Genomic DNA, 24,596 nt, shown 5'->3' with positions numbered 1-24,596 from the left:
CTAAGTTTCTGCACCTTCTGCATGTAGGGTGGTTATAGGGCTACTCGCTCAATCCTTCCCTCCCTCTTTTGCTGTTTGTGGCACCAAAGTGGCCGACCCTCCCTCCCTTGTGTGAATTACTTTGTTTAAATTGCTTTTTATTAGTAATTGTATCAAGTCAGAGCTGGTGGAAAGTGGAAATGTGAAGGAGAACACTCGGTTGGCCGACTTGCCAGATGGGAGTCCATACAGCGGCCGAGCCGGATGAGTCCGAGATCAATCAAGTGCCTTAAGCGTTCTAAATTTGTCGTACGAGAAATAAAGCTGTGACCCAGCAATAATAGGAGTTTGTGTGCTTTTATATCATACCAAGAGTTTTATGCTATTATTATGCTAGTGGCTGCCTACCGGTTTTAGAAGGTATCCTAATGCATCGTGCCATCTGGTCACAAAACGCCATCACTCACACCCCTACATCTGCATGGACTATATTCTACCCACTGCAAGTAACAAATGGCTGACAGCAAGCAGAGATCTATAAAAGCACAAGGAAGTTTTAAAGAAAAGATACAAGTGCCTAAAAATAAGGATCAGCCGTGTCCCACTGGTAACAAGCATTGTTCTTCCTCTATAAGTGAACCTTGTGTAGTATCCTTATACATCCTTCAGCTCCAATCTGACAATAGGGTAACCCCATGCACTGCTAACAGAGGGCGTCCCATACACACCCCTGGCTGGAGCTCAGCACTTCAGTACCAGCTGTGGAGTCACATGAAAGGTAACTGAGATTTTAAGGAACCGTAATGGGGTCCAACACCAGGCACATTATCAGGTCTGTAAGAAAGCGGGCAATAAGATGGGGGATGACAGTGACGAGGAAGGTAATTTCATTCATCACACATATCCAAACCAAAGAGGAAAAACATGGCCGCCTCCCTTAGAACCAGGCTTTGGACTGTATCTGACGTCAGGGGACCAGAACCATCCTCTGCAGCTGAGGTTGAACCATCATGAAGCAATTCTGACAAACTGTGTCAGTGAATAGAATTCTAGAAAGTTGGGTGCATTCTGCTTTTCGTCCATCAGGGGGCGGTATGTTAATGTAGAGGACATAGGAGCTGTGAGGATGAGGGTTGAGTTAGTTGGGCAGGGCTGGATATGACAACCAATGTGAGCGGGTTCCTGCAGCCATCTGTTCGGAGGACACCGAGCGCCTGCAGTTCACAAGATCATAATCCAGTCTGGAAGGAAGTCCCTGCACAAGGCTCAGCATGACGTCCAACAACAAGACCCAAGGTAAAAGCCACGCCAAGTCCTGGGCTGGGACCCCCGGGTGCACAGGACCCTTCATGACTCTCCGCTTTCTGCTACACAGGTGGAAAAGCCTTTGGTCTCCTGAAAGCGCAGCAAGAAATCAGGTTAGAAGAAGTGAACAAGGTGAGAGAGCGGCAGAGGTGGTGGGGGGCACAGGGGGGCACTGGGAGAGGGTGCGGGGAAACTTTCTGTCACTCTTTATAAAGACTTGTATATAGGAGGGGGGCATCCAGCCGGGTACAAGGTGAGAGAGCGGCAGAGGTGGTGGGGGGCACAGGGGGGCACTGGGAGAGGGTCCGGGGAAACCTTGTCACTCTTTATAAAGACTTGTATATAGGAGGGGGGCATCCAGCCGGGTACACGGTGAGAGAGCGGCGGTGGGGGTGGGGGGCACTGGGAAACTTTGTGAATTTCTTTTTAAAGACTTGTACAGGGGATGCGATAGTGTAGGGTGTAGTGTGACATTGTACAGTACAGGGGGATGCGATAGTGTAGGGTGTAGTGTGACATTGTACAGTACAGGGGGATGTGATAGTGTAGGGTGTAGTGTGACATTGTACAGTACAGGGGGATGTGATAGTGTAGGGTGTAGTGTGACATTGTACAGTACAGGGGGATGTGATAGTGTAGGGTGTAGTGTGACATTGTACAGTACAGGGGATGTGATAGTGTAGGGTGTAGTGTGACATTGTACAGTACAGGGGGGTGCGATAGTGTAGGGTGTAGTGTGACATTGTACAGTACAGGGGGATGCGATAGTGTAGGGTGTAGTGTGACATTGTACAGTACAGGGGATGCGATAGTGTAGGGTGTAGTGTGACATTGTACAGTACAGGGGGATGCGATAGTGTAGGGTGTAGTGTGACATTGTACAGTACAGGGGGATGCGATAGTGTAGGGTGTAGTGTGACATTGCACAGTACAGGGGATGCGATAGTGTAGTGTGACATTGTACAGTACAGGGGGATGCGATAGTGTAGGGTGTAGTGTGACATTGTACAGTACAGGGGGATGCGATAGTGTAGGGTGTAGTGTGACATTGCACAGTACAGGGGGATGCGATAGTGTAGGGTGTAGTGTGACATTGCACAGTACAGGGGGATGCGATAGTGTAGGGTGTAGTGTGACATTGCACAGTACGGGGGGATGCGATAGTGTAGGGTGTAGTGTGACATTGTACAGTACAGGGGGATGCGATAGTGTAGGGTGTAGTGTGACATTGCACAGTACGGGGGGATGCGATAGTGTAGGGTGTAGTGTGACATTGTACAGTACAGGGGATGCGATAGTGTAGGGTGTAGTGTGACATTGTACAGTACAGGGGGATGTGATAGTGTAGGGTGTAGTGTGACATTGTACAGTACAGGGGGATGTGATAGTGTAGGGTGTAGTGTGACATTGTACAGTACAGGGGGATGTGATAGTGTAGGGTGTAGTGTGACATTGTACAGTACAGGGGATGTGATAGTGTAGGGTGTAGTGTGACATTGTACAGTACAGGGGGGTGCGATAGTGTAGGGTGTAGTGTGACATTGTACAGTACAGGGGGATGCGATAGTGTAGGGTGTAGTGTGACATTGTACAGTACAGGGGATGCGATAGTGTAGGGTGTAGTGTGACATTGTACAGTACAGGGGGATGCGATAGTGTAGGGTGTAGTGTGACATTGTACAGTACAGGGGGATGCGATAGTGTAGGGTGTAGTGTGACATTGCACAGTACAGGGGATGCGATAGTGTAGTGTGACATTGTACAGTACAGGGGGATGCGATAGTGTAGGGTGTAGTGTGACATTGTACAGTACAGGGGGATGCGATAGTGTAGGGTGTAGTGTGACATTGCACAGTACAGGGGGATGCGATAGTGTAGGGTGTAGTGTGACATTGCACAGTACAGGGGGATGCGATAGTGTAGGGTGTAGTGTGACATTGCACAGTACGGGGGGATGCGATAGTGTAGGGTGTAGTGTGACATTGTACAGTACAGGGGGATGCGATAGTGTAGGGTGTAGTGTGACATTGCACAGTACGGGGGGATGCGATAGTGTAGGGTGTAGTGTGACATTGTACAGTACAGGGGATGCGATAGTGTAGGGTGTAGTGTGACATTGTACAGTACAGGGGGATGTGATAGTGTAGGGTGTAGTGTGACATTGTACAGTACAGGGGATGTGATAGTGTAGGGTGTAGTGTGACATTGTACAGTACAGGGGGGTGCGATAGTGTAGGGTGTAGTGTGACATTGTACAGTACAGGGGGATGCGATAGTGTAGGGTGTAGTGTGACATTGTACAGTACAGGGGGATGCGATAGTGTAGGGTGTAGTGTGACATTGTACAGTACAGGGGGATGCGATAGTGTAGGGTGTAGTGTGACATTGTACAGTACAGGGGGATGCGATAGTGTAGTGTGACATTGTACAGTACAGGGGATGCGATAGTGTAGGGTGTAGTGTGACATTGTACAGTACAGGGGATGCGATAGTGTAGGGTGTAGTGTGACATTGTACAGTACAGGGGATGCGATAGTGTAGGGTGTAGTGTGACATTGTACAGTACAGGGGATGCGATAGTGTAGGGTGTAGTGTGACATTGCACAGTACGGGGGGATGCGATAGTGTAGGGTGTAGTGTGACATTGCACAGTACAGGGGGATGCGATAGTGTAGGGTGTAGTGTGACATTGCACAGTACAGGGGGATGCGATAGTGTAGGGTGTAGTGTGACATTGCACAGTACAGGGGGATGCGATAGTGTAGGGTGTAGTGTGACATTGCACAGTACAGGGGGGTGCGATAGTGTAGGGTGTAGTGTGACATTGCACAGTACGGGGGGATGCGATAGTGTAGTGTGACATTGCACAGTACAGGGGATGCGATAGTGTAGTGTGACATTGTACAGTACAGGGGATGCGATAGTGTAGGGTGTAGTGTGACATTGTACAGTACAGGGGGATGCGATAGTGTAGGGTGTAGTGTGACATTGCACAGTACAGGGGGATGCGATAGTGTAGGGTGTAGTGTGACATTGCACAGTACAGGGGGGTGCGATAGTGTAGGGTGTAGTGTGACATTGTACAGTACAGGGGGATGCGATAGTGTAGGGTGTAGTGTGACATTGTACAGTACAGGGGGATGCGATAGTGTAGGGTGTAGTGTGACATTGCACAGTACAGGGGGATGTGATAGTGTAGGGTGTAGTGTGACATTGTACAGTACAGGGGGGTGCGATAGTGTAGGGTGTAGTGTGACATTGCACAGTACGGGGGGATGCGATAGTGTAGGGTGTAGTGTGACATTGCACAGTACGGGGGGATGCGATAGTGTAGGGTGTAGTGTGACATTGTACAGTACAGGGGGATGCGATAGTGTAGGGTGTAGTGTGACATTGCACAGTACAGGGGGATGCGATAGTGTAGGGTGTAGTGTGACATTGCACAGTACAGGGGGATGCGATAGTGTAGGGTGTAGTGTGACATTGTACAGTACAGGGGGATGCGATAGTGTAGGGTGTAGTGTGACATTGCACAGTACAGGGGGATGCGATAGTGTAGGGTGTAGTGTGACATTGCACAGTACAGGGGGATGCGATAGTGTAGGGTGTAGTGTGACATTGCACAGTACAGGGGGATGCGATAGTGTAGGGTGTAGTGTGACATTGTACAGTACAGGGGGATGCGATAGTGTAGGGTGTAGTGTGACATTGTACAGTACAGGGGGATGTGATAGTGTAGGGTGTAGTGTGACAATGTACAGTACAGGGGGATGTGATAGTGTAGGGTGTAGTGTGACATTGCACAGTACAGGGGGATGCGATAGTGTAGGGTGTAGTGTGACATTGCACAGTACAGGGGGATGCGATAGTGTAGGGTGTAGTGTGACATTGTACAGTACAGGGGATGCGATAGTGTAGTGTGACATTGCACAGTACGGGGGGATGCGATAGTGTAGGGTGTAGTGTGACATTGCACAGTACGGGGGGATGCGATAGTGTAGGGTGTAGTGTGACATTGTACAGTACAGGGGGATGCGATAGTGTAGGGTGTAGTGTGACATTGTACAGTACAGGGGGGTGCGATAGTGTAGGGTGTAGTGTGACATTGTACAGTACAGGGGGATGCGATAGTGTAGGGTGTAGTGTGACATTGTACAGTACAGGGGATGTGATAGTGTAGGGTGTAGTGTGACATTGTACAGTACAGGGGGATGCGATAGTGTGGGGTGTAGTGTGACATTGCACAGTACGGGGGGATGCGATAGTGTAGGGTGTAGTGTGACATTGTACAGTACAGGGGATGCGATAGTGTAGGGTGTAGTGTGACATTGCACAGTACAGGGGGATGCGATAGTTTAGGGCAGTGATGGCGAACCTTTTAGAGACCGAGTGCCCAAACTACAACCAAAACCCACTTATTTACCCTGATGTGCCAATGTGCCATTTTAAGCAGTAACTTATTGCTACCTGTTCTTCCACTTCTTTAATTGTATCGGCCCTCTGAGGCCACCAATACAGTTAAAACAAGGTGGGCAAATTCAGACTATCATTGTAGATTCTCTCCAGGGTCTCTCTGTTTAGAAAGAATGGTGGGTCCAGCATGAAGACCTCCAAAGATAATGCACTTCTTTCAACACCTTCTCACTTTTCAAGCAGTTCCAAACAGTCAATGAAGTGTCGCTGTAAAATAGTGCTGAGCGCAGCATCTCATAAGTTGCCTAGGACTGCAGGAAGATTTAATGGATTTGTTCCTGTTCTCTGTCCTGGGCTGATGGCCTCAGTGCCCACAGAAAGGGTTCCGAGTGCCACCTCTGGCACCAGTGCCATAGGTTCGCCATCACTGGTGTAGGGTGTAGTGTGACATTGCACAGTACAGGGGGATGCGATAGTGTAGGGTGTAGTGTGACATTGCACAGTACAGGGGGATGCGATAGTGTAGGGTGTAGTGTGACATTGCACAGTACAGGGGGGTGCGATAGTGTAGGGTGTAGTGTGACATTGCACAGTACAGGGGATGCGATAGTGTAGTGTGACATTGTACAGTACAGGGGATGCGATAGTGTAGGGTGTAGTGTGACATTGTACAGTACAGGGGGATGCGATAGTGTAGGGTGTAGTGTGACATTGCACAGTACAGGGGGATGCGATAGTGTAGGGCAGTGATGGCTAACCTATGGCACTGGTGCCAGAGGTGGCACTCAGAGCCCTTTCTGTGGGCACCCAGGCCATCACCAGAGATGACTCCAGGTATCTTCCTGCAGTCCCAGACAGCCCAGAACTTGCTGTGCACAGAGCTATTTTAAAGTGACAGCTGTACCTGGGACTATTTTCTGCTTTATTTGTGTCCTCAGAGTGCTGGTATCAATGAAAACTGTGACAGAGCAGTATAAGTCATAAATTAAATTTCTCTGTTGGCACTTTGCGATAAATAAGTGGTTCTTGGTTGTAGTTTGGGCACTCGGTCTCTAAAAGGTTCGCCATCAATGGTGTAGGGTGTAGTGTGACATTGCACAGTACAGGGGGGTGCGATAGTGTAGGGTGTAGTGTGACATTGTACAGTACAGGGGATGCGATAGTGTAGGGTGTAGTGTGACATTGCACAGTACAGGGGGATGCGATAGTGTAGGGTGTAGTGTGACATTGTACAGTACAGGGGGGTGCGATAGTGTAGGGTGTAGTGTGACATTGTACAGTACAGGGGATGTGATAGTGTAGGGTGTAGTGTGACATTGTACAGTACAGGGGATGTGATAGTGTAGGGTGTAGTGTGACATTGTACAGTACAGGGGGATGTGATAGTGTAGGGTGTAGTGTGACATTGTACAGTACAGGGGATGCGATAGTGTAGGGTGTAGTGTGACATTGTACAGTACAGGGGGATGCGATAGTGTAGGGTGTAGTGTGACATTGTACAGTACAGGGGGATGCGATAGTGTAGGGTGTAGTGTGACATTGTACAGTACAGGGGGATGCGATAGTGTAGGGTGTAGTGTGACATTGCACAGTACGGGGGGATGCGATAGTGTAGGGTGTAGTGTGACATTGCACAGTACAGGGGGGTGCGATAGTGTAGGGTGTAGTGTGACATTGTACAGTACAGGGGGATGTGATAGTGTAGGGTGTAGTGTGACATTGTACAGTACAGGGGGATGCGATAGTGTAGGGTGTAGTGTGACATTGTACAGTACAGGGGATGTGATAGTGTAGGGTGTAGTGTGACATTGTACAGTACAGGGGGATGCGATAGTGTAGGGTGTAGTGTGACATTGCACAGTACAGGGGGATGCGATAGTGTAGGGTGTAGTGTGACATTGTACAGTACAGGGGATGTGATAGTGTAGGGTGTAGTGTGACATTGTACAGTACAGGGGGATGCGATAGTGTAGGGTGTAGTGTGACATTGCACAGTACAGGGGGATGCGATAGTGTAGGGTGTAGTGTGACATTGCACAGTACAGGGGGATGCGATAGTGTAGGGTGTAGTGTGACATTGCACAGTACAGGGGGATGCGATAGTGTAGGGTGTAGTGTGACATTGCACAGTACAGGGGGGTGCGATAGTGTAGGGTGTAGTGTGACATTGCACAGTACAGGGGGTGCGATAGTGTAGGGTGTAGTGTGACATTGCACAGTACAGGGGGGTGCGATAGTGTAGGGTGTAGTGTGACATTGCACAGTACGGGGGGATGCGATAGTGTAGGGTGTAGTGTGACATTGCACAGTACGGGGGGATGCGATAGTGTAGGGTGTAGTGTGACATTGCACAGTACGGGGGGATGCGATAGTGTAGGGTGTAGTGTGACATTGCACAGTACGGGGGGATGCGATAGTGTAGGGTGTAGTGTGACATTGCACAGTACGGGGGGATGCGATAGTGTAGGGTGTAGTGTGACATTGCACAGTACGGGGGGATGCGATAGTGTAGGGTGTAGTGTGACATTGCACAGTACGGGGGGATGCGATAGTGTAGGGTGTAGTGTGACATTGCACAGTACGGGGGGATGCGATAGTGTAGGGTGTAGTGTGACATTGCACAGTACGGGGGGATGCGATAGTGTAGGGTGTAGTGTGACATTGCACAGTACGGGGGGATGCGATAGTGTAGGGTGTAGTGTGACATTGCACAGTACGGGGGGATGCGATAGTGTAGGGTGTAGTGTGACATTGCACAGTACGGGGGGATGCGATAGTGTAGGGTGTAGTGTGACATTGCACAGTACGGGGGGATGCGATAGTGTAGGGTGTAGTGTGACATTGCACAGTACGGGGGGATGCGATAGTGTAGGGTGTAGTGTGACATTGCACAGTACGGGGGGATGCGATAGTGTAGGGTGTAGTGTGACATTGCACAGTACAGGGGGATGCGATAGTGTAGGGTGTAGTGTGACATTGTACAGTACAGGGGGATGCGATAGTGTAGGGTGTAGTGTGACATTGTACAGTACAGGGGGGTATGATAGTGTAGGGTGTAGTGTGACATTGTACAGTACAGGGGGATGCGATAGTGTAGGGTGTAGTGTGACATTGTACAGTACAGGGGGATGCGATAGTGTAGGGTATAGTGTGACATTGTACAGTACAGGGGGATGTGATAGTGTAGGGTGTAGTGTGACATTGTACAGTACAGGGGGGTGCGATAGTGTAGGGTGTAGTGTGACATTGTATGGTGATAGGTTATTGTGTAATATGAGAGTTCCCTGCAGGTTGGTGAAATACAATGACATTATTTTAGATTTTGTAACCAACAGGGGGTTTCCCCATTAATACTTCTTCCTCATCTGATCCCTAGATGGGTGAGAACGAAGGTCCCTTGCACAACTCCATTCACTTTCACTTCTATACATTGAATAGAGATGGCGTTGGTCACACATGTGCAATATGACGTCATTCACACGGGGGAATTGTGGATCAGCCCCTTAAATAATCTTCTTATGAGATGATAGTATGTTTTATGGTGCAGAAGAGCTCAGTGTAATGTATTATGTAATATTCTACATTATAGGATATTGGTATATAAAGTGTTACATAGTGTGATACTATGATGTATATGGTACAGGGTCACATAGTGGACTATAGAACACAGTATGGTGTAGTTTATCTATATAATATAGTATATAACACAGTATGGTGTAGTTCAGGTATATAATATAGTATATAACACAGTATGGTGTAGTTCAGGTGTATAATATAGTATATAACACAGTATGGTGTAGTTCAGCTGTATAATATAGTATATAACACAGTATGGTGTAGTTCAGGTGTATAATATAGTATATAACACAGTATGGTGTAGTTCAGGTGTATAATATAGTATATAACACAGTATGGTGTAGTTCAGGTGTATAATATAGTATATAACACAGTATGGTGTAGTTCAGGTGTATAATATAGTATATAACACAGTATGGTGTAGTTCAGGTGTATAATATAGTATATAACACAGTATGGTGTAGTTCAGGTGTATAATATAGTATATAACACAGTATGGCGTAGTTCAGGTGTATAATATAGTATATAACACAGTATGGCGTAGTTCAGGTGTATAATATAGTATATAACACAGTATGGCGTAGTTCAGGTGTATAATATAGTATATAACACAGTATGGCGTAGTTCAGGTGTATAATATAGTATATAACACAGTATGGCGTAGTTCAGGTGTATAATATAGTATATAACACAGTATGGCGTAGTTCAGGTGTATAATATAGTATATAACACAGTATGGCGTAGTTCAGGTGTATAATATAGTATATAACACAGTATGGTGTAGTTCAGGTGTATAATATAGTTTATAACACAGTATGGTGTAGTTCAGGTGTATAATATAGTATATAACACAGTATGGTGTAGTTCAGGTGTATAATATAGTATATAACACAGTATGGTGTAGTTCAGCTGTATAATATAGTATATAACACAGTATGGTGTAGTTCAGGTGTATAATATAGTATATAACACAGTATGGTGTAGTTCAGGTGTATAATATAGTATATAACACAGTATGGTGTAGTTCAGGTGTATAATATAGTATATAACACAGTATGGTGTAGTTCAGGTGTATAATATAGTATATAACACAGTATGGTGTAGTTCAGGTGTATAATATAGTATATAACACAGTATGGCGTAGTTCAGGTGTATAATATAGTATATAACACAGTATGGTGTAGTTCAGGTGTATAATATAGTATATAACACAGTATGGTGTAGTTCAGGTGTATAATATAGTATATAACACAGTATGGTGTAGTTCAGGTGTATAATATAGTATATAACACAGTATGGTGTAGTTCAGGTGTATAATATAGTATATAACACAGTATGGTGTAGTTCAGGTGTATAATATAGTATATAACACAGTATGGCGTAGTTCAGGTGTATAATATAGTATATAACACAGTATGGTGTAGTTCAGGTGTATAATATAGTATATAACACAGTATGGCGTAGTTCAGGTGTATAATATAGTATATAACACAGTATGGTGTAGTTCAGGTGTATAATATAGTATATAACACAGTATGGTGTAGTTCAGGTGTATAATATAGTATATAACACAGTATGGCGTAGTTCAGGTGTATAATATAGTATATAACACAGTATGGTGTAGTTCAGGTGTATAATATAGTATATAACACAGTATGGTGTAGTTCAGGTGTATAATATAGTATATAACACAGTATGGTGTAGTTCAGGTGTATAATATAGTATATAACACAGTATGGCGTAGTTCAGGTGTATAATATAGTATATAACACAGTATGGTGTAGTTCAGGTGTATAATATAGTATATAACACAGTATGGTGTAGTTCAGGTGTATAATATAGTATATAACACAGTATGGTGTAGTTCAGGTGTATAATATAGTATATAACACAGTATGGTGTAGTTCAGGTGTATAATATAGTATATAACACAGTATGGTGTAGTTCAGGTATATAATATAGTATATAACACAGTATGGTGTAGTTCAGGTGTATAATATAGTTTATAACACAGTATGGTGTAGTTCAGGTGTATAATATAGTATATAACACAGTATGGTGTAGTTCAGGTGTATAATATAGTATATAACACAGTATGGTGTAGTTCAGGTGTATAATATAGTATATAACACAGTATGGTGTAGTTCAGCTGTATAATATAGTATATAACACAGTATGGTGTAGTTCAGGTGTATAATATAGTATATAACACAGTATGGTGTAGTTCAGGTGTATAATATAGTATATAACACAGTATGGTGTAGTTCAGGTGTATAATATAGTATATAACACAGTACCACATTGTACCCATCATCTTCACATCCAATCAAATATGAGATGTCATACCCGGGAGCGGCCGGCCATGTGACATCAATCTCAGTGCATCTGTACGAGGGGTAGAAGTGGTTGTTCTGATCCCACACATCAAAAGAGGCTTCTGATTCACCAACACCACAAATCAAGACTATGGAGACCGGACCAGACCCAAAACCCAGAACCTAAGATAATAGAATATAGAACCCTTATTCAGTTCTCACAGCTTTATTCTAGTCATGTTCAGTCCTGGAAGTTTGTTGCAATGTATCAGTCCAGGAATGTTTAGGCTGGATAAATGTAACAAATGCTCAGCTACAAACAGGACTGAGTCAGGAATGAAAGAGCATTTCCATTCAACAAGGAAGGATCTTGAGAATAATGAACAATTGTAACAAAACGTCTAAAGGGAAAGCTGCAGAACTTTCCAGACATTACACCTCAGCGGCACTGAAGAGGTTAATCAGGAGACACATTCCTGCAGGTTCTTCCTGGAGTCCAGGGATAAGGATCTCTCAGCATTGCACGTCAAGGTCAGCACGTTGTTATATGGCAAAGAAAGACACAACACAACGGGTGTGGGTGGCTGGCGGTTATAGGGGTGCCCAGGACGACTGCTGGCGGGTACATACCTGTCACCACAGCGCCATCCGGGTCATCACTGTATGTACTACGCTATCATCACATGAGCAACAAAAACGTGGCTTCATGTCTGTGACGGGGAAGAGATCCACAGCTCTCTAACAGACACAAAATATCCAAAATTTCTGCAATTTGGCACCAAATAAACCGGTTCATACCATATACCCCAAGGGGCGCAGATTAAGATGCAACAGAAACAAATCTTCAGCTGTGAGACATTTGTCAGGACCAGTTTTCAGCCGCTGGATGCAAACAAGATTGAAACAGCAAGCAGAGATCTTACTAAGCACTTTTAGAAAAAAAATTCTAAACTTTTCTGTACAGGTGTATTCTGGGACATTAGATTGGTGGGAGTCTGACACGCAACTACCCCACCAGCTGATCAGATCCATAGCGGTGCCACAGGGAGTGCTGATTCCCACATCCATCAAACGCCACGTGATGTCATATCCTGCAGTCACATGACCTGTGATGTCACATCCTGCAGTCCCATAGCCAGTGAGGTCACACCTGTCAGTCACATGACCTGTGATGTCACATCCTGCAGTCCCATTGCTAGTGAGGTCACACCTGTCAGTCACATGACCTGTGATGTCACATCCTGCAGTCCCATTGCCAGTGAGGTCACACCTGTCAGTCACATGACCTGTGATGTCACATCCTGCAGTCCCATTGCCAGTGAGGTCACACCTGTCAGTCACATGACCTGTGATGTCACATCTTGCAGTTCCATAGCCAGTGAGGTCACACCTGTCAGTCACATGACCTGTGATAGCACATTTAAATGCATGTGGCTAAGTTGCAATACCAAACATGGCTACTAAACAACATATGGCGCTATGTTTTGCCAGAAATAATCTGGGATAGGGGTAGGGATAGGTCATTACTACAGAATTCAAGGAATACAATTGGAATAGAGACCAAGCGTCACGTGACGGCGGCCACATGAAATGACATTTTTCCATTGCCTCTCACATCCCTTTAATTAGGATGTAACGCAATTAGTAATGGTTACACAATGCGCCGTTTCCCCATAGATTGGGTTGTTAATCAGGGTGATTATGGTAATTACCTTCCTCTACGGCCAGCGCCATGATTCACAGAAGAACGGGTGGAATGATTGTGGCCCAGCTCCAGGGCGATGAGGGCGGAGGGACCTGGAATGACCCCAGCAATCAAATATATCATCTATTAGTCTGATCTGCTCATCCTGTGCCTCCTGGTGCATGAATATAATTTTAGAGCTACAGTAAATACTGATACACTGTGATATTCTGTATATATATGAGCCGGGCGCCTCTCACCTGAGCGCGGCAATGTCTCATTACAGATTATTCCCTTTATAACACGTTGTAATACAAAGCTTTGTGTCCACACCTTGTCTATGGTACTGGCGGCCATTATGCTGTACACCCAGCTTTCCCGGGATCAGATCACCTGACCTGCCTTTAACATGTAGGACATAACATCAGATATTATTTCATTACACAGACGCTGAGCGGCTTCAAGGGATGACCGACATCATTACTATAACCGCGTCTTCCAGGAGAAGGATCCTCTGAAGTTTCCTTAGGAATATTTTGGATTCCAGATGGTGAAAGCAGAATCCCTGGAGGATACAAGCTCCAGGATTCCATAAAAGGAAAATGGCCGCTCCTCTGTGAGGGAAGAGGAGGCCTCGTGGGTAAAAACCAGCGCAGGGGTCAGAGAGGGAGGAGCTACCTATAGCAAACCAATCAAATCAGACCTTTCATTTGCTAAGTGGCCAGGAAATAGTGAGAGCTATAATCTGATTGGTTGCCATGCGCTCTGGGGCCTTATAATTAAGCTGTAGTGTGTATCAACCAGTCATATCTCTCCTTTCATTTTCAACCATTCAGATCTCTCCTTATATGTTCTAGTCTGTTACTGATTGGTTGTCAGGTGCAGACATCATGTGGGGGGAGCTTTTCCCTAGCATCCAATCGAATTGCTTCTTACATTTGCTAAACTGCAGTGAAACAATGAAATCTTGGTTCTAATTGGTCGCCATGAGAGCTTCTGCAAACATGACATTTATGGCTGCTATTCTGATCGGTTGCTATGGGTAACCAATGTTTACATAAAAATTGCTTCACGATATAGTTGACGTTTGACGTTTCGCCATCCCCGGCCGTCCCATAGGACACATTCACCTGCAGAGCAGCGCCATTTTCTTGCATCTCCACCATGGCTGCTAATTTGGGCCAATCCTCCACTTAAATGGAAAAATTGAAGGATAAAATTCCGAGAAAACTGTCAAACCTAAGGGACGAGTAAAAATATATTGTCTGCCATGTCACCAGCGTCAGTGGTGCACACATTCTCAGTATTATTATCTGCACTGCGCTGCCAGTGTATACTGCGCTTCTGGCGTTCTATTCATTATGAAGAGCGCTACAAGCCTGACCCTGTGGTCCGGTGCAGGATTGAGGATGAGCCCCTGTGCCCACTGAGCGGCATGGCACAGGGATGAGCGCCAGCCTCAGGACGGGGGACGGGGTTTATATTGTGAAGCTTCAGCTTTCCCACAGTCTCAGTGGAGACCCCCGCCAGCAGCCGCCACCATCCAAGAATAGGGGGCTGTGAATAGCCGGACGGGACAATGATGAGACCGCGCTCTGCGTATTAATGCCAGACTTAACCCCTTCACACCTACAGATTTTAGGCTTGTTAACTGTTAAATTAAGTTCAATCTGTGTCTTTCTTTATGGGGAAAGCTGGGTTACAATTTATATGTGCAAATGTAGAAACCCAACTTTCCTTCAAAACTGGATAAGGATTCGGCGTATTCAGGAAGCTGAGCAGCCTTGGAAAGCTGGGTGAGGAGACAAAGCTACATGATAATGCGGCACAAGCATTATGTGGTAAAGGGAGAGGATAGAAACCATATTGCTTGTCACTCAGCTTTCCTAAGCCCCTCATGTAAGACCTGCTTAGGTTTGCATCTGCTGATTCCACCTATTCAGGAAGATAAGCACCCAGGGAAAGCTGGGTGAGGAGACAAAGCTACATGATAATGCGGCACAAGCATTATGTGGTAAAGGGAGAGGATAGAAGCCGTATTGCTCTTCACTCAGCTTTCCTAAGCCCCTCATGTAAGACCTGCTTAGGTTTGCATCTGCTGATTCCACCTATTCAGGAAGATAAGCACCCAGGGAAAGCTGGGTGAGTGTTCTTGAGACAAAGCTACATGATAATGCTGCATTATCTCTATGTGGTAAAGGGTGGTGATATCAGCCATATTGCTTTGTCACCCAGCTTTCCTAGAGCCCCAGATGTAAGACCTACTTGGGCATGCATGTATTGAATCAATGTAGGCAGGAAACTGAGCAACCTGGTAAAGCTGGGTGAGGATTCATGAGACAAAACTACAAGATAATGCGACAACCTGATTGTGGTAAAGGGTGCTGATAGTAGCCACATTTCTTGCCACCCAGCTTTCCTAGAACCCCTGATGTAAGATATGCTTGGGTATGCATGCTTTACTTCCACATAGCTTTGGCGTTCAGGATCCTGGGAAAGCTGGGTGAGGTTGTATGTAAGAAAAATTCCTTTATTTATACAGCGCACACAGATTCCACAGCGCAGCACAGAGCTTGCCAAATCGGTCCCTGTCCCAATGGGGCTCACAATCTAAACAACCTACCAGTAGGTTTTGGAGTGTGGGAGGAAACCGGAGGATCTGGAGGAAACCCACGAAAACACAGAGAGAACATACATACTCTATGCAGATGTTGACCTGGATGAGACCATGTAGAGAAGCTTTCTTTAATGATGGCGTTAACACACATTGCCTCTATTCCTGCTTGACTAAGGATGGCAGCCATATTGCTCGTCACCCAGCTTTCCTAAAGTCCAGATACACTTGAGAACTTGACGTTCAGAAGTACGGGAAAGCTGGTTGAGGATCCATGTTGAGGAGTTTTCTTATGAGACAAAGCTGCCTCGCAATGCAGCACCACGTCAATATGGTACAATGCTAGACATGTGGGTTGTCACTCAGCTTTCCTTGGAGCAGATAAAACCTAACCCTTACAGCCAGTCAGTGGAAGAAGACTCTGGGGTCTCTATTTCAGTCTACGGTCTGCGCCAGTTTATTCCTCATCACATGGATACAAGTGTTTGCTTTTTATTGTATTTCCATGTTTTTCCTGCTGATTAAAGGGAAGTTATAAGAGGATCCGACATGAAAGAGAACGAAGCAGAAGAAACATCGTTATCTCCCCTGATTAATGAATCACTACAGACTCTGTGATGACCCGGCTCTTAAAGGGATCGCACACTCTAACCAAGGCCGCTGCCGCTTCCATCCAGTTTAATGGCATGTTACTTCTGCCAGGGGGGCGCTGTTGTCTGTGTTTCTATGGAAAAAGTAGCTCTTTCTAAGTGTTGAATAGCGGTACTGCAAGTATCACAGATGGGAATCAGATGTAATAGAATGAATGGTCGCTTGTTTCTTTGGAGACGCCTGGGACGTAGGAGCTTATAGAATATCATAGAAGAAAACGCAGCAGCTTATAGAATATCATAGAAGAAAACGCAGCAGCTTATAGAATATCATAGAAGAAAACGCAGCAGCTTATAGAATATCATAGAAAGAAAACGCAGCAGCTTATAGAATAACATAGAAAGAAAACGCAGCAGCTTATAGAATATCATAGAAGAAAACGCAGCAGCTTATAGAATATCATAGAAAGAAAACGCAGCAGCTTATAGAATATCATAGAAGAAAACGCAGCAGCTTATAGAATATCATAGAAAGAAAACGCAGCAGCTTATAGAATATCATAGAAGAAAACGCAGCAGCTTATAGAATAACATAGAAAGAAAACGCAGCAGCTTATAGAATATCATAGAAGAAAACGCAGCAGCTTATAGAATATCATAGAAGAAAACGCAGCAGCTTATAGAATATCATAGAAGAAAACGCAGCAGCTTATAGAATATCATAGAAGAAAACGCAGCAGCTTATAGAATATCATAGAAGAAAACGCAGCAGCTTATAGAATATCATAGAAGAAAACGCAGCAGCTTATAGAATATCATAGAAGAAAACGCAGCAGCTTATAGAATATCATAGAAGAAAACGCAGCAGCTTATAGAATATCATAGAAGAAAACGCAGCAGCTTATAGAATATCATAGAAGATAACGCAGCAGCTTATAGAATATCATAGAAAGAAAACGCAGCAGCTTATAGAATATCATAGAAGAAAACGCAGCAGCTTATAGAATATCATAGAAGATAACGCAGCAGCTTATAGAATATCATAGAAGATAACGCAGCAGCTTATAGAATATCATAGAAGAAAACGCAGCAGCTTATAGAATATCATAGAAGAAAACGCAGCAGCTTATAGAATATCATAGAAGAAAACGCAGCAGCTTATAGAATATCATAGAAGAAAACGCAGCAGCTTATAGAATATCATAGAAGAAAACGCAGCAGCTTATAGAATAACATAGAAGAAAACGCAGCAGCTTATAGAATATCATAGAAAGAAAACGCAGCAGCTTATAGAATATCATAGAAAGAAAACGCAGCAGCTTATAGAATATCATAGAAGAAAACGCAGCAGCTTATAGAATATCATAGAAAGAAAACGCAGCAGCTTATAGAATATCATAGAAGATAACGCAGCAGCTTATAGAATATCATAGAAGAAAACGCAGCAGCTTATAGAATATCATAGAAGAAAACGCAGCAGCTTATAGAATATCATAGAAGAAAACGCAGCAGCTTATAGAATATCATAGAAGAAAACGCAGCAGCTTATAGAATATCATAGAAGAAAACGCAGCAGCTTATAGAATATCATAGAAAGAAAACGCAGCAGCTTATAGAATATCATAGAAAGAAAACGCAGCAGCTTATAGAATATCATAGAAAGAAAACGCAGCAGCTTATAGAATATCATAGAAGAAAACGCAGCAGCTTATAGAATATCATAGAAAGAAAACGCAGCAGCTTATAGAATATCATAGAAGAAAACGCAGCAGCTTATAGAATATCATAGAAGATAACGCAGCAGCTTATAGAATATCATAGAAGAAAACGCAGCAGCTTATAGAATAACATAGAAGAAAACGCAGCAGCTTATAGAATATCATAGAAAGAAAACGCAGCAGCTTATAGAATATCATAGAAGAAAACGCAGCAGCTTATAGAATATCATAGAAGAAAACGCAGCAGCTTATAGAATATCATAGAAGAAAACGCAGCAGCTTATAGAATATCATAGAAGAAAACGCAGCAGCTTATAGAATATCATAGAAAGAAAACGCAGCAGCTTATAGAATATCATAGAAAGAAAACGCAGCAGCTTATAGAATATCATAGAAGAAAACGCAGCAGCTTATAGAATATCATAGAAGAAAACGCAGCAGCTTATAGAATATCATAGAAGAAAACGCAGCAGCTTATAGAATATCATAGAAGAAAACGCAGCAGCTTATAGAATATCATAGAAGAAAACGCAGCAGCTTATAGAATATCATAGAAGAAAACGCAGCAGCTTATAGAATATCATAGAAGAAAACGCAGCAGCTTATAGAATATCATAGAAGAAAACGCAGCAGCTTATAGAATATCATAGAAAGAAAACGCAGCAGCTTATAGAATATCATAGAAGAAAACGCAGCAGCTTATAGAATATCATAGAAGAAAACGCAGCAGCTTATAGAATATCATAGAAGAAAACGCAGCAGCTTATAGAATATCATAGAAGAAAACGCAGCAGCTTATAGAATATCATAGAAAGAAAACGCAGCAGCTTATAGAATATCATAGAAGAAAACGCAGCAGCTTATAGAATATCATAGAAGAAAACGCAGCAGCTTATAGAATATCATAGAAAGAAAATTTAACGTAAAATTTAAGTAAAAAAAAAATTCTTAAAGGAAATGTCATTATTTTGTCTTTTCTGCAGGAATTTCTTACAGATGAAAAGTACATGGACATGGAGGACATCGAGGAGAAACTGACATCGTGTAAGAGTGAGTATAAAAGGACTATTAATAAGAACTAAAGCTCCTCCCCTCCTGTATATAATGGTATATGTACAACCGCTATAACCTGGGGGTCTCCTGTATATAATGATATATGTACAACCGCTATAACCTGGGGGTCTCCTGTATATAATGATATATGTACAGCCGGTATAACCTGGGGATCTCCTGTATATAATGATATATGTACAGCCGGTATAACCTGGGGGTCTCCTGTATATAATGATATATGTACAACCGCTATAACCTGGGGGTCTCCTGTATATAATGATATATGTACAGCCGGTATAACCTGGGGATCTCCTGTATATAATGATATATGTACAGCCGGTATAACCTGGGGATCTCCTGTATATAATGATATATGTACAGCCGCTATAACCTGGGGATCCCCTGTATATAATGATATATGTACAGCCGGTATAACCTGGGGATCTCCTGTATATAATGATATATGTACAGCCGGTATAACCTGGGGATCTCCTGTATATAATGATATATGTACAGCTGGTATAACCTGGGGATCTCCTGTATATAATGATATATGTACAGCTGGTATAACCTGGGGATCTCCTGTATATAATGATACATGTACAGCCGGTATAACCTGGGGATCTCCTGTATATAATGATATATGTACAGCTGGTATAACCTGGGGATCTCCTGTATATAATGATATATGTACAGCCGGTATAACCTGGGGATCTCCTGTATATAATGATATATGTACAGCCGGTATAACCTGGGGATCTCCTGTATATAATGATATATGTACAGCCGGTATAACCTGGGGATCTCCTGTATATAATGGTATATGTACAACCGCTATAACCTGGGGGTCTCCTGTATATAATGATATATGTACAGCCGGTATAACCTGGGGATCTCCTGTATATAATGATATATGTACAGCCGGTATAACCTGGGGATCTCCTGTATATAATGATATATGTACAGCCGGTATAACCTGGGGATCTCCTGTATATAATGATACATGTACAGCCGGTATAACCTGGGGATCTCCTGTATATAATGGTATATGTACAACCGCTATAACCTGGGGGTCTCCTGTATATAATGATATATCTACAGCCGGTATAACCTGGGGATCTCCTGTATATAATGATATATGTACAGCTGGTATAACCTGGGGATCTCCTGTATATAATGATATATGTACAGCTGGTATAACCTGGGGATCTCCTGTATATAGTGATATATGTACAGCCGGTATAACCTGGGGATCTCCTGTATATAATGATATATGTACAGCCGGTATAACCTGGGGATCTCCTGTATATAATGATATATGTACAGCTGGTATAACCTGGGGATCTCCTGTATATAATGATATATGTACAGCCGGTATAACCTGGGGATCTCCTGTATATACTGATATATGTACAGCCGGTATAACCTGGGGATCTCCTGTATATAATGATATATGTACAGCCCGTATAACCTGGGGATCTCCTGTATATAATGATATATGTACAGCCGGTATAACCTGGAGATCTCCTGTATATAATGATATATGTACAGCCGGTATAACCTGGGGATCTCCTGTATATAATGATATATGTACAGCCGGTATAACCTGGGGATCTCCTGTATATAATGATATATGTACAGCCGGTATAACCTGGGGATCTCCTGTATATAATGATATATGTACAGCCGGTATAACCTGGGGATCTCCTGTATATAATGATATATGTACAGCCGGTATAACCTGGGGATCTCCTGTATATAATGATACATGTACAGCCGGTATAACCTGGGGATCTCCTGTATATAATGATATATGTACAGCCGGTATAACCTGGGGATCTCCTGTATATAATGATATATGTACAGCCGGTATAACTTGGGGATCTCCTGTATATAATGATATATGTACAGCCGGTATAACCTGGGGATCTCCTGTATATAATGATATATGTACAGCCGGTATAACCTGGGGATCTCCTGTATATAATGATATATGTACAGCCGGTATAACCTGGAGATCTCCTGTATATAATGATATATGTACAGCTGGTATAACCTGGGGATCTCCTGTATATAATGATATATGTGCAGCCGGTATAACCTGGGGATCTCCTGTATATAGTGATGTATGTACAGCCGCTATAACCTGGGGATCTCCTGTATATAATGATATATGTACAGGCGGTATAACCTGGGCATCTCCTGTATATAATGATATATGTACAGGCGGTATAACCTGGGGATCTCCTGTATATAATGATATATGTACAGCCGGTATAACCTGGGGATCTCCTGTATATAGTGATATATGTACAGCTGGTATAACCTGGGGATCTCCTGTATATAATTATATATGTACAGCTGGTATAACCTGGGGATCTCCTGTATATAATGATATATGTACAGCTGCTATAACCTGGGGATCTCCTGTATATAGTGATATATGTACAGCCGGCATAACCTGGGGATCTCCTGTATGTAGTGATATATGTACAGCCGGTATAACCTGGGGATCTCCTGTATATAATGATATATGTACAGCCGGTATAACCTGGGGATCTCCTGTATATAATGATATATGTACAGCCGGTATAACCTGGGGATCTCCTGTATATAATGATATATGTACAGCCGGTATAACCTGGAGATCTCCTGTATATAATGATATATGTACAGCCGGTATAACCTGGGGATCTCCTGTATATAATGATATATGTACAGCCGGTATAACCTGGGGATCTCCTGTATATAATGATATATGTACAGCCGGTATAACCTGGGGATCTCCTGTATATAATGATATATGTACAGCCGGTATATCCTGGGGATCTCCTGTATATAATGATATATGTACAGCCGGTATAACCTGGGGATCTCCTGTATATAATGATATATGTACAGCCGGTATAACCTGGGGATCTCCTGTATATAATGATATATGTACAGCTGGTATAACCTGGGGATCTCCTGTATATAGTGATATATGTACAGCCGGCATAACCTGGGGATCTCCTGTATATAATGATATATGTACAGCTGGTATAACCTGGGGGTCTCCTGTATATAATGATATATGTACAGCTGGTATAACCTGGGGATCTCCTGTATATAATGATATATGTACAGCCGCTATAACCTGGGGATCTCCTGTATATAATGATATATGTACAGCTGGTATAACCTGGGGATCTCCTGTATATAATGATATATGTACAGCCGGTATAACCTGGGGATCTCCTGTATATAATGATATATGTACAGCCGGTATAACCTGGGGATCTCCTGTATATAATCATATATGTACAGCCGGTATAACCTGGAGATCTCCTGTATATAATGATATATGTACAGCTGGTATAACCTGGGGATCTCCTGTATATAATGATATATGTACAGCTGGTATAACCTGGGGATCTCCTGTATATAATGATATATGTACAGCCGGTATAACCTGGGGATCTCCTGTATATAATGATATATGTACAGCCGGTATAACCTGGCGATCTCCTGTATATAATGATATATGTACAGCCGGTATAACCTGGGGATCTCCTGTATATAATGATATATGTACAGCCGGTATAACCTGGGGATCTCCTGTATATAATGATATATGTACAGCTGGTATAACCTGGGGATCTCCTGTATATAATGATATATGTACAGCCGGTATAACCTGGGGATCTCCTGTATATAATGATATATGTACAGCCGGTATAACCTGGGGATCTCCTGTATATAATGATATATGTACAGCCGGTATAACCTGGGGATCTCCTGTATATAATCAACATGGGGAGAGAAAAAGAACTGGACCGCACATCCACACATACCACAATGATCTAATGCCGCTAGGCTACATTATATAAACGAACTCGAGGTTCTTGGTAACATTTTGATCAAATTGTGTAAGCCCACCAACCACTTCACGGTGACCTCTTTATGGTGGGTCCCTACGCTATTTTGTGCAGCGTCACATGGCGTCCACCCCCGCCGCAGCACAGCGCCGGCAGGGACCAAGACCCGGTTGCCCCCCAGTACCCATACTGGCGGGCATAGCCCCCATGGCTCCGGGCCCGGGCCCCCACCGGCACCGCGCCACAGAAGCGGCGGACGCCATGCAACACCGCACCATGTGAACGGGACGGCTCCTGTATATAATGATATATGCACAGCCGGTATAACCTGGGGATCTCCTGTATATAATGATATATGCACAGCCGGTATAACCTGGGGATCCCCTGTATATAATGATATATGTACAGCCGGTATAACCTGGGGATCTCCTGTATATAATGATATATGTACAGCTGGTATAACCTGGGGATCTCCTGTATATAATGATATATGTACAGCTGGTATAACCTGGGGATCTCCTGTATATAATGATATATGTACAACTGGTATAACCTGGGGATCCCCTGTATATAATGATATATGTACAGCCGGTATAACCTGGGGATCTCCTGTATATAATGATATATGTACAGCCGGTATAACCTGGGGATCTCCTGTGTATAATGATATATGTACAGCCGGTATAACCTGGGCATCTCCTGTGTATAATGATATATGTACAGCCGGTATAACCTGGGGATCTCCTGTATATAATGATATATGTACAGCCGGTATAACCTGGGGATCTCCTGTATATAATGATATATGTACAGCCGGTATAACCTGGGGATCTCCTGTATATAATGATATATGTACAGCCGGTATAACCTGGGGATCTCCTGTGTATAGTGATATATGTACAGCCGGTATAACCTGGGGATCTCCTGTATATAATGATATATGTACAGCCAGTATAACCTGGGGATCTCCTGTATATAATGATATATGTACAGCCGCTATAACCTGGGCATCTCCTGTATATAATGATATATGTACAGCTGGTATATCCTGGGGACCTCCTGTATATAATGATATATGTACAGCCGGTATAACCTGGGGATCTCCTGTATATAATGATATATGTACAGCCGGTATAACCTGGGGATCTCCTGTATATAATGATATATGTACAGCCGGTATAACCTGGGGATCTCCTGTATATAATGATATATGTACAGCTGGTATAACCTGGGGATCTCCTGTATATAATGATATATGTACAGCCGGTATAACCTGGGGGTCTCCTGTATATAATGATATATGTACAGCTGGTATAACCTGGGGATCTCCTGTATATAATAATATATGTACAGCCGGTATAACCTGGGGATCTCCTGTATATAATGATATATGTACAGCCGGTATAACCTGGGGATCTCCTGTATATAATGATATATGTACAGGCGGTATAACCTGGGGATCTCCTGTATATAATGATATATGTACAGCTGG

General features: G+C 43.4%; 1 protein-coding gene and 1 long non-coding RNA gene across 2 annotated transcripts in view; one reads left to right on the top strand and one right to left on the bottom strand.

Annotated features, from left to right (window-relative positions):
* Window positions 1-1,098: 1,098 nt before the first annotated feature.
* Window positions 1,099-24,596, top strand: part of AIF1L (allograft inflammatory factor 1 like) — a 69,373-nt gene continuing 45,875 nt past the window's right edge. Inside the window, exons 1-3 of the mRNA XM_072125625.1 lie at window positions 1,099-1,275; window positions 1,355-1,416; window positions 19,178-19,244. Coding sequence (XP_071981726.1) covers window positions 1,251-1,275; window positions 1,355-1,416; window positions 19,178-19,244 — 154 coding nt within the window. The 5' untranslated portion in view covers window positions 1,099-1,250. The remainder of the gene's footprint in view (window positions 1,276-1,354; window positions 1,417-19,177; window positions 19,245-24,596) is intronic.
* Window positions 11,593-13,897, bottom strand: LOC140077225 (uncharacterized). The gene is made up of 3 exons (XR_011849733.1): window positions 13,606-13,897; window positions 13,301-13,385; window positions 11,593-11,771 (listed from the first exon to the last, which is right to left on the bottom strand). It is a non-coding gene; the product is annotated as an uncharacterized lncRNA (long non-coding RNA).

The sequence above is a fragment of the Engystomops pustulosus genome, chromosome 9, assembly GCF_040894005.1.
Source record: "Engystomops pustulosus chromosome 9, aEngPut4.maternal, whole genome shotgun sequence".
In the NCBI taxonomy this organism is placed as follows: domain Eukaryota; kingdom Metazoa; phylum Chordata; class Amphibia; order Anura; family Leptodactylidae; genus Engystomops; species Engystomops pustulosus.
The sequence above is the reverse complement of the archived record's forward strand: the minus strand, read 5'-3'. Positions and strand labels throughout refer to the sequence as shown.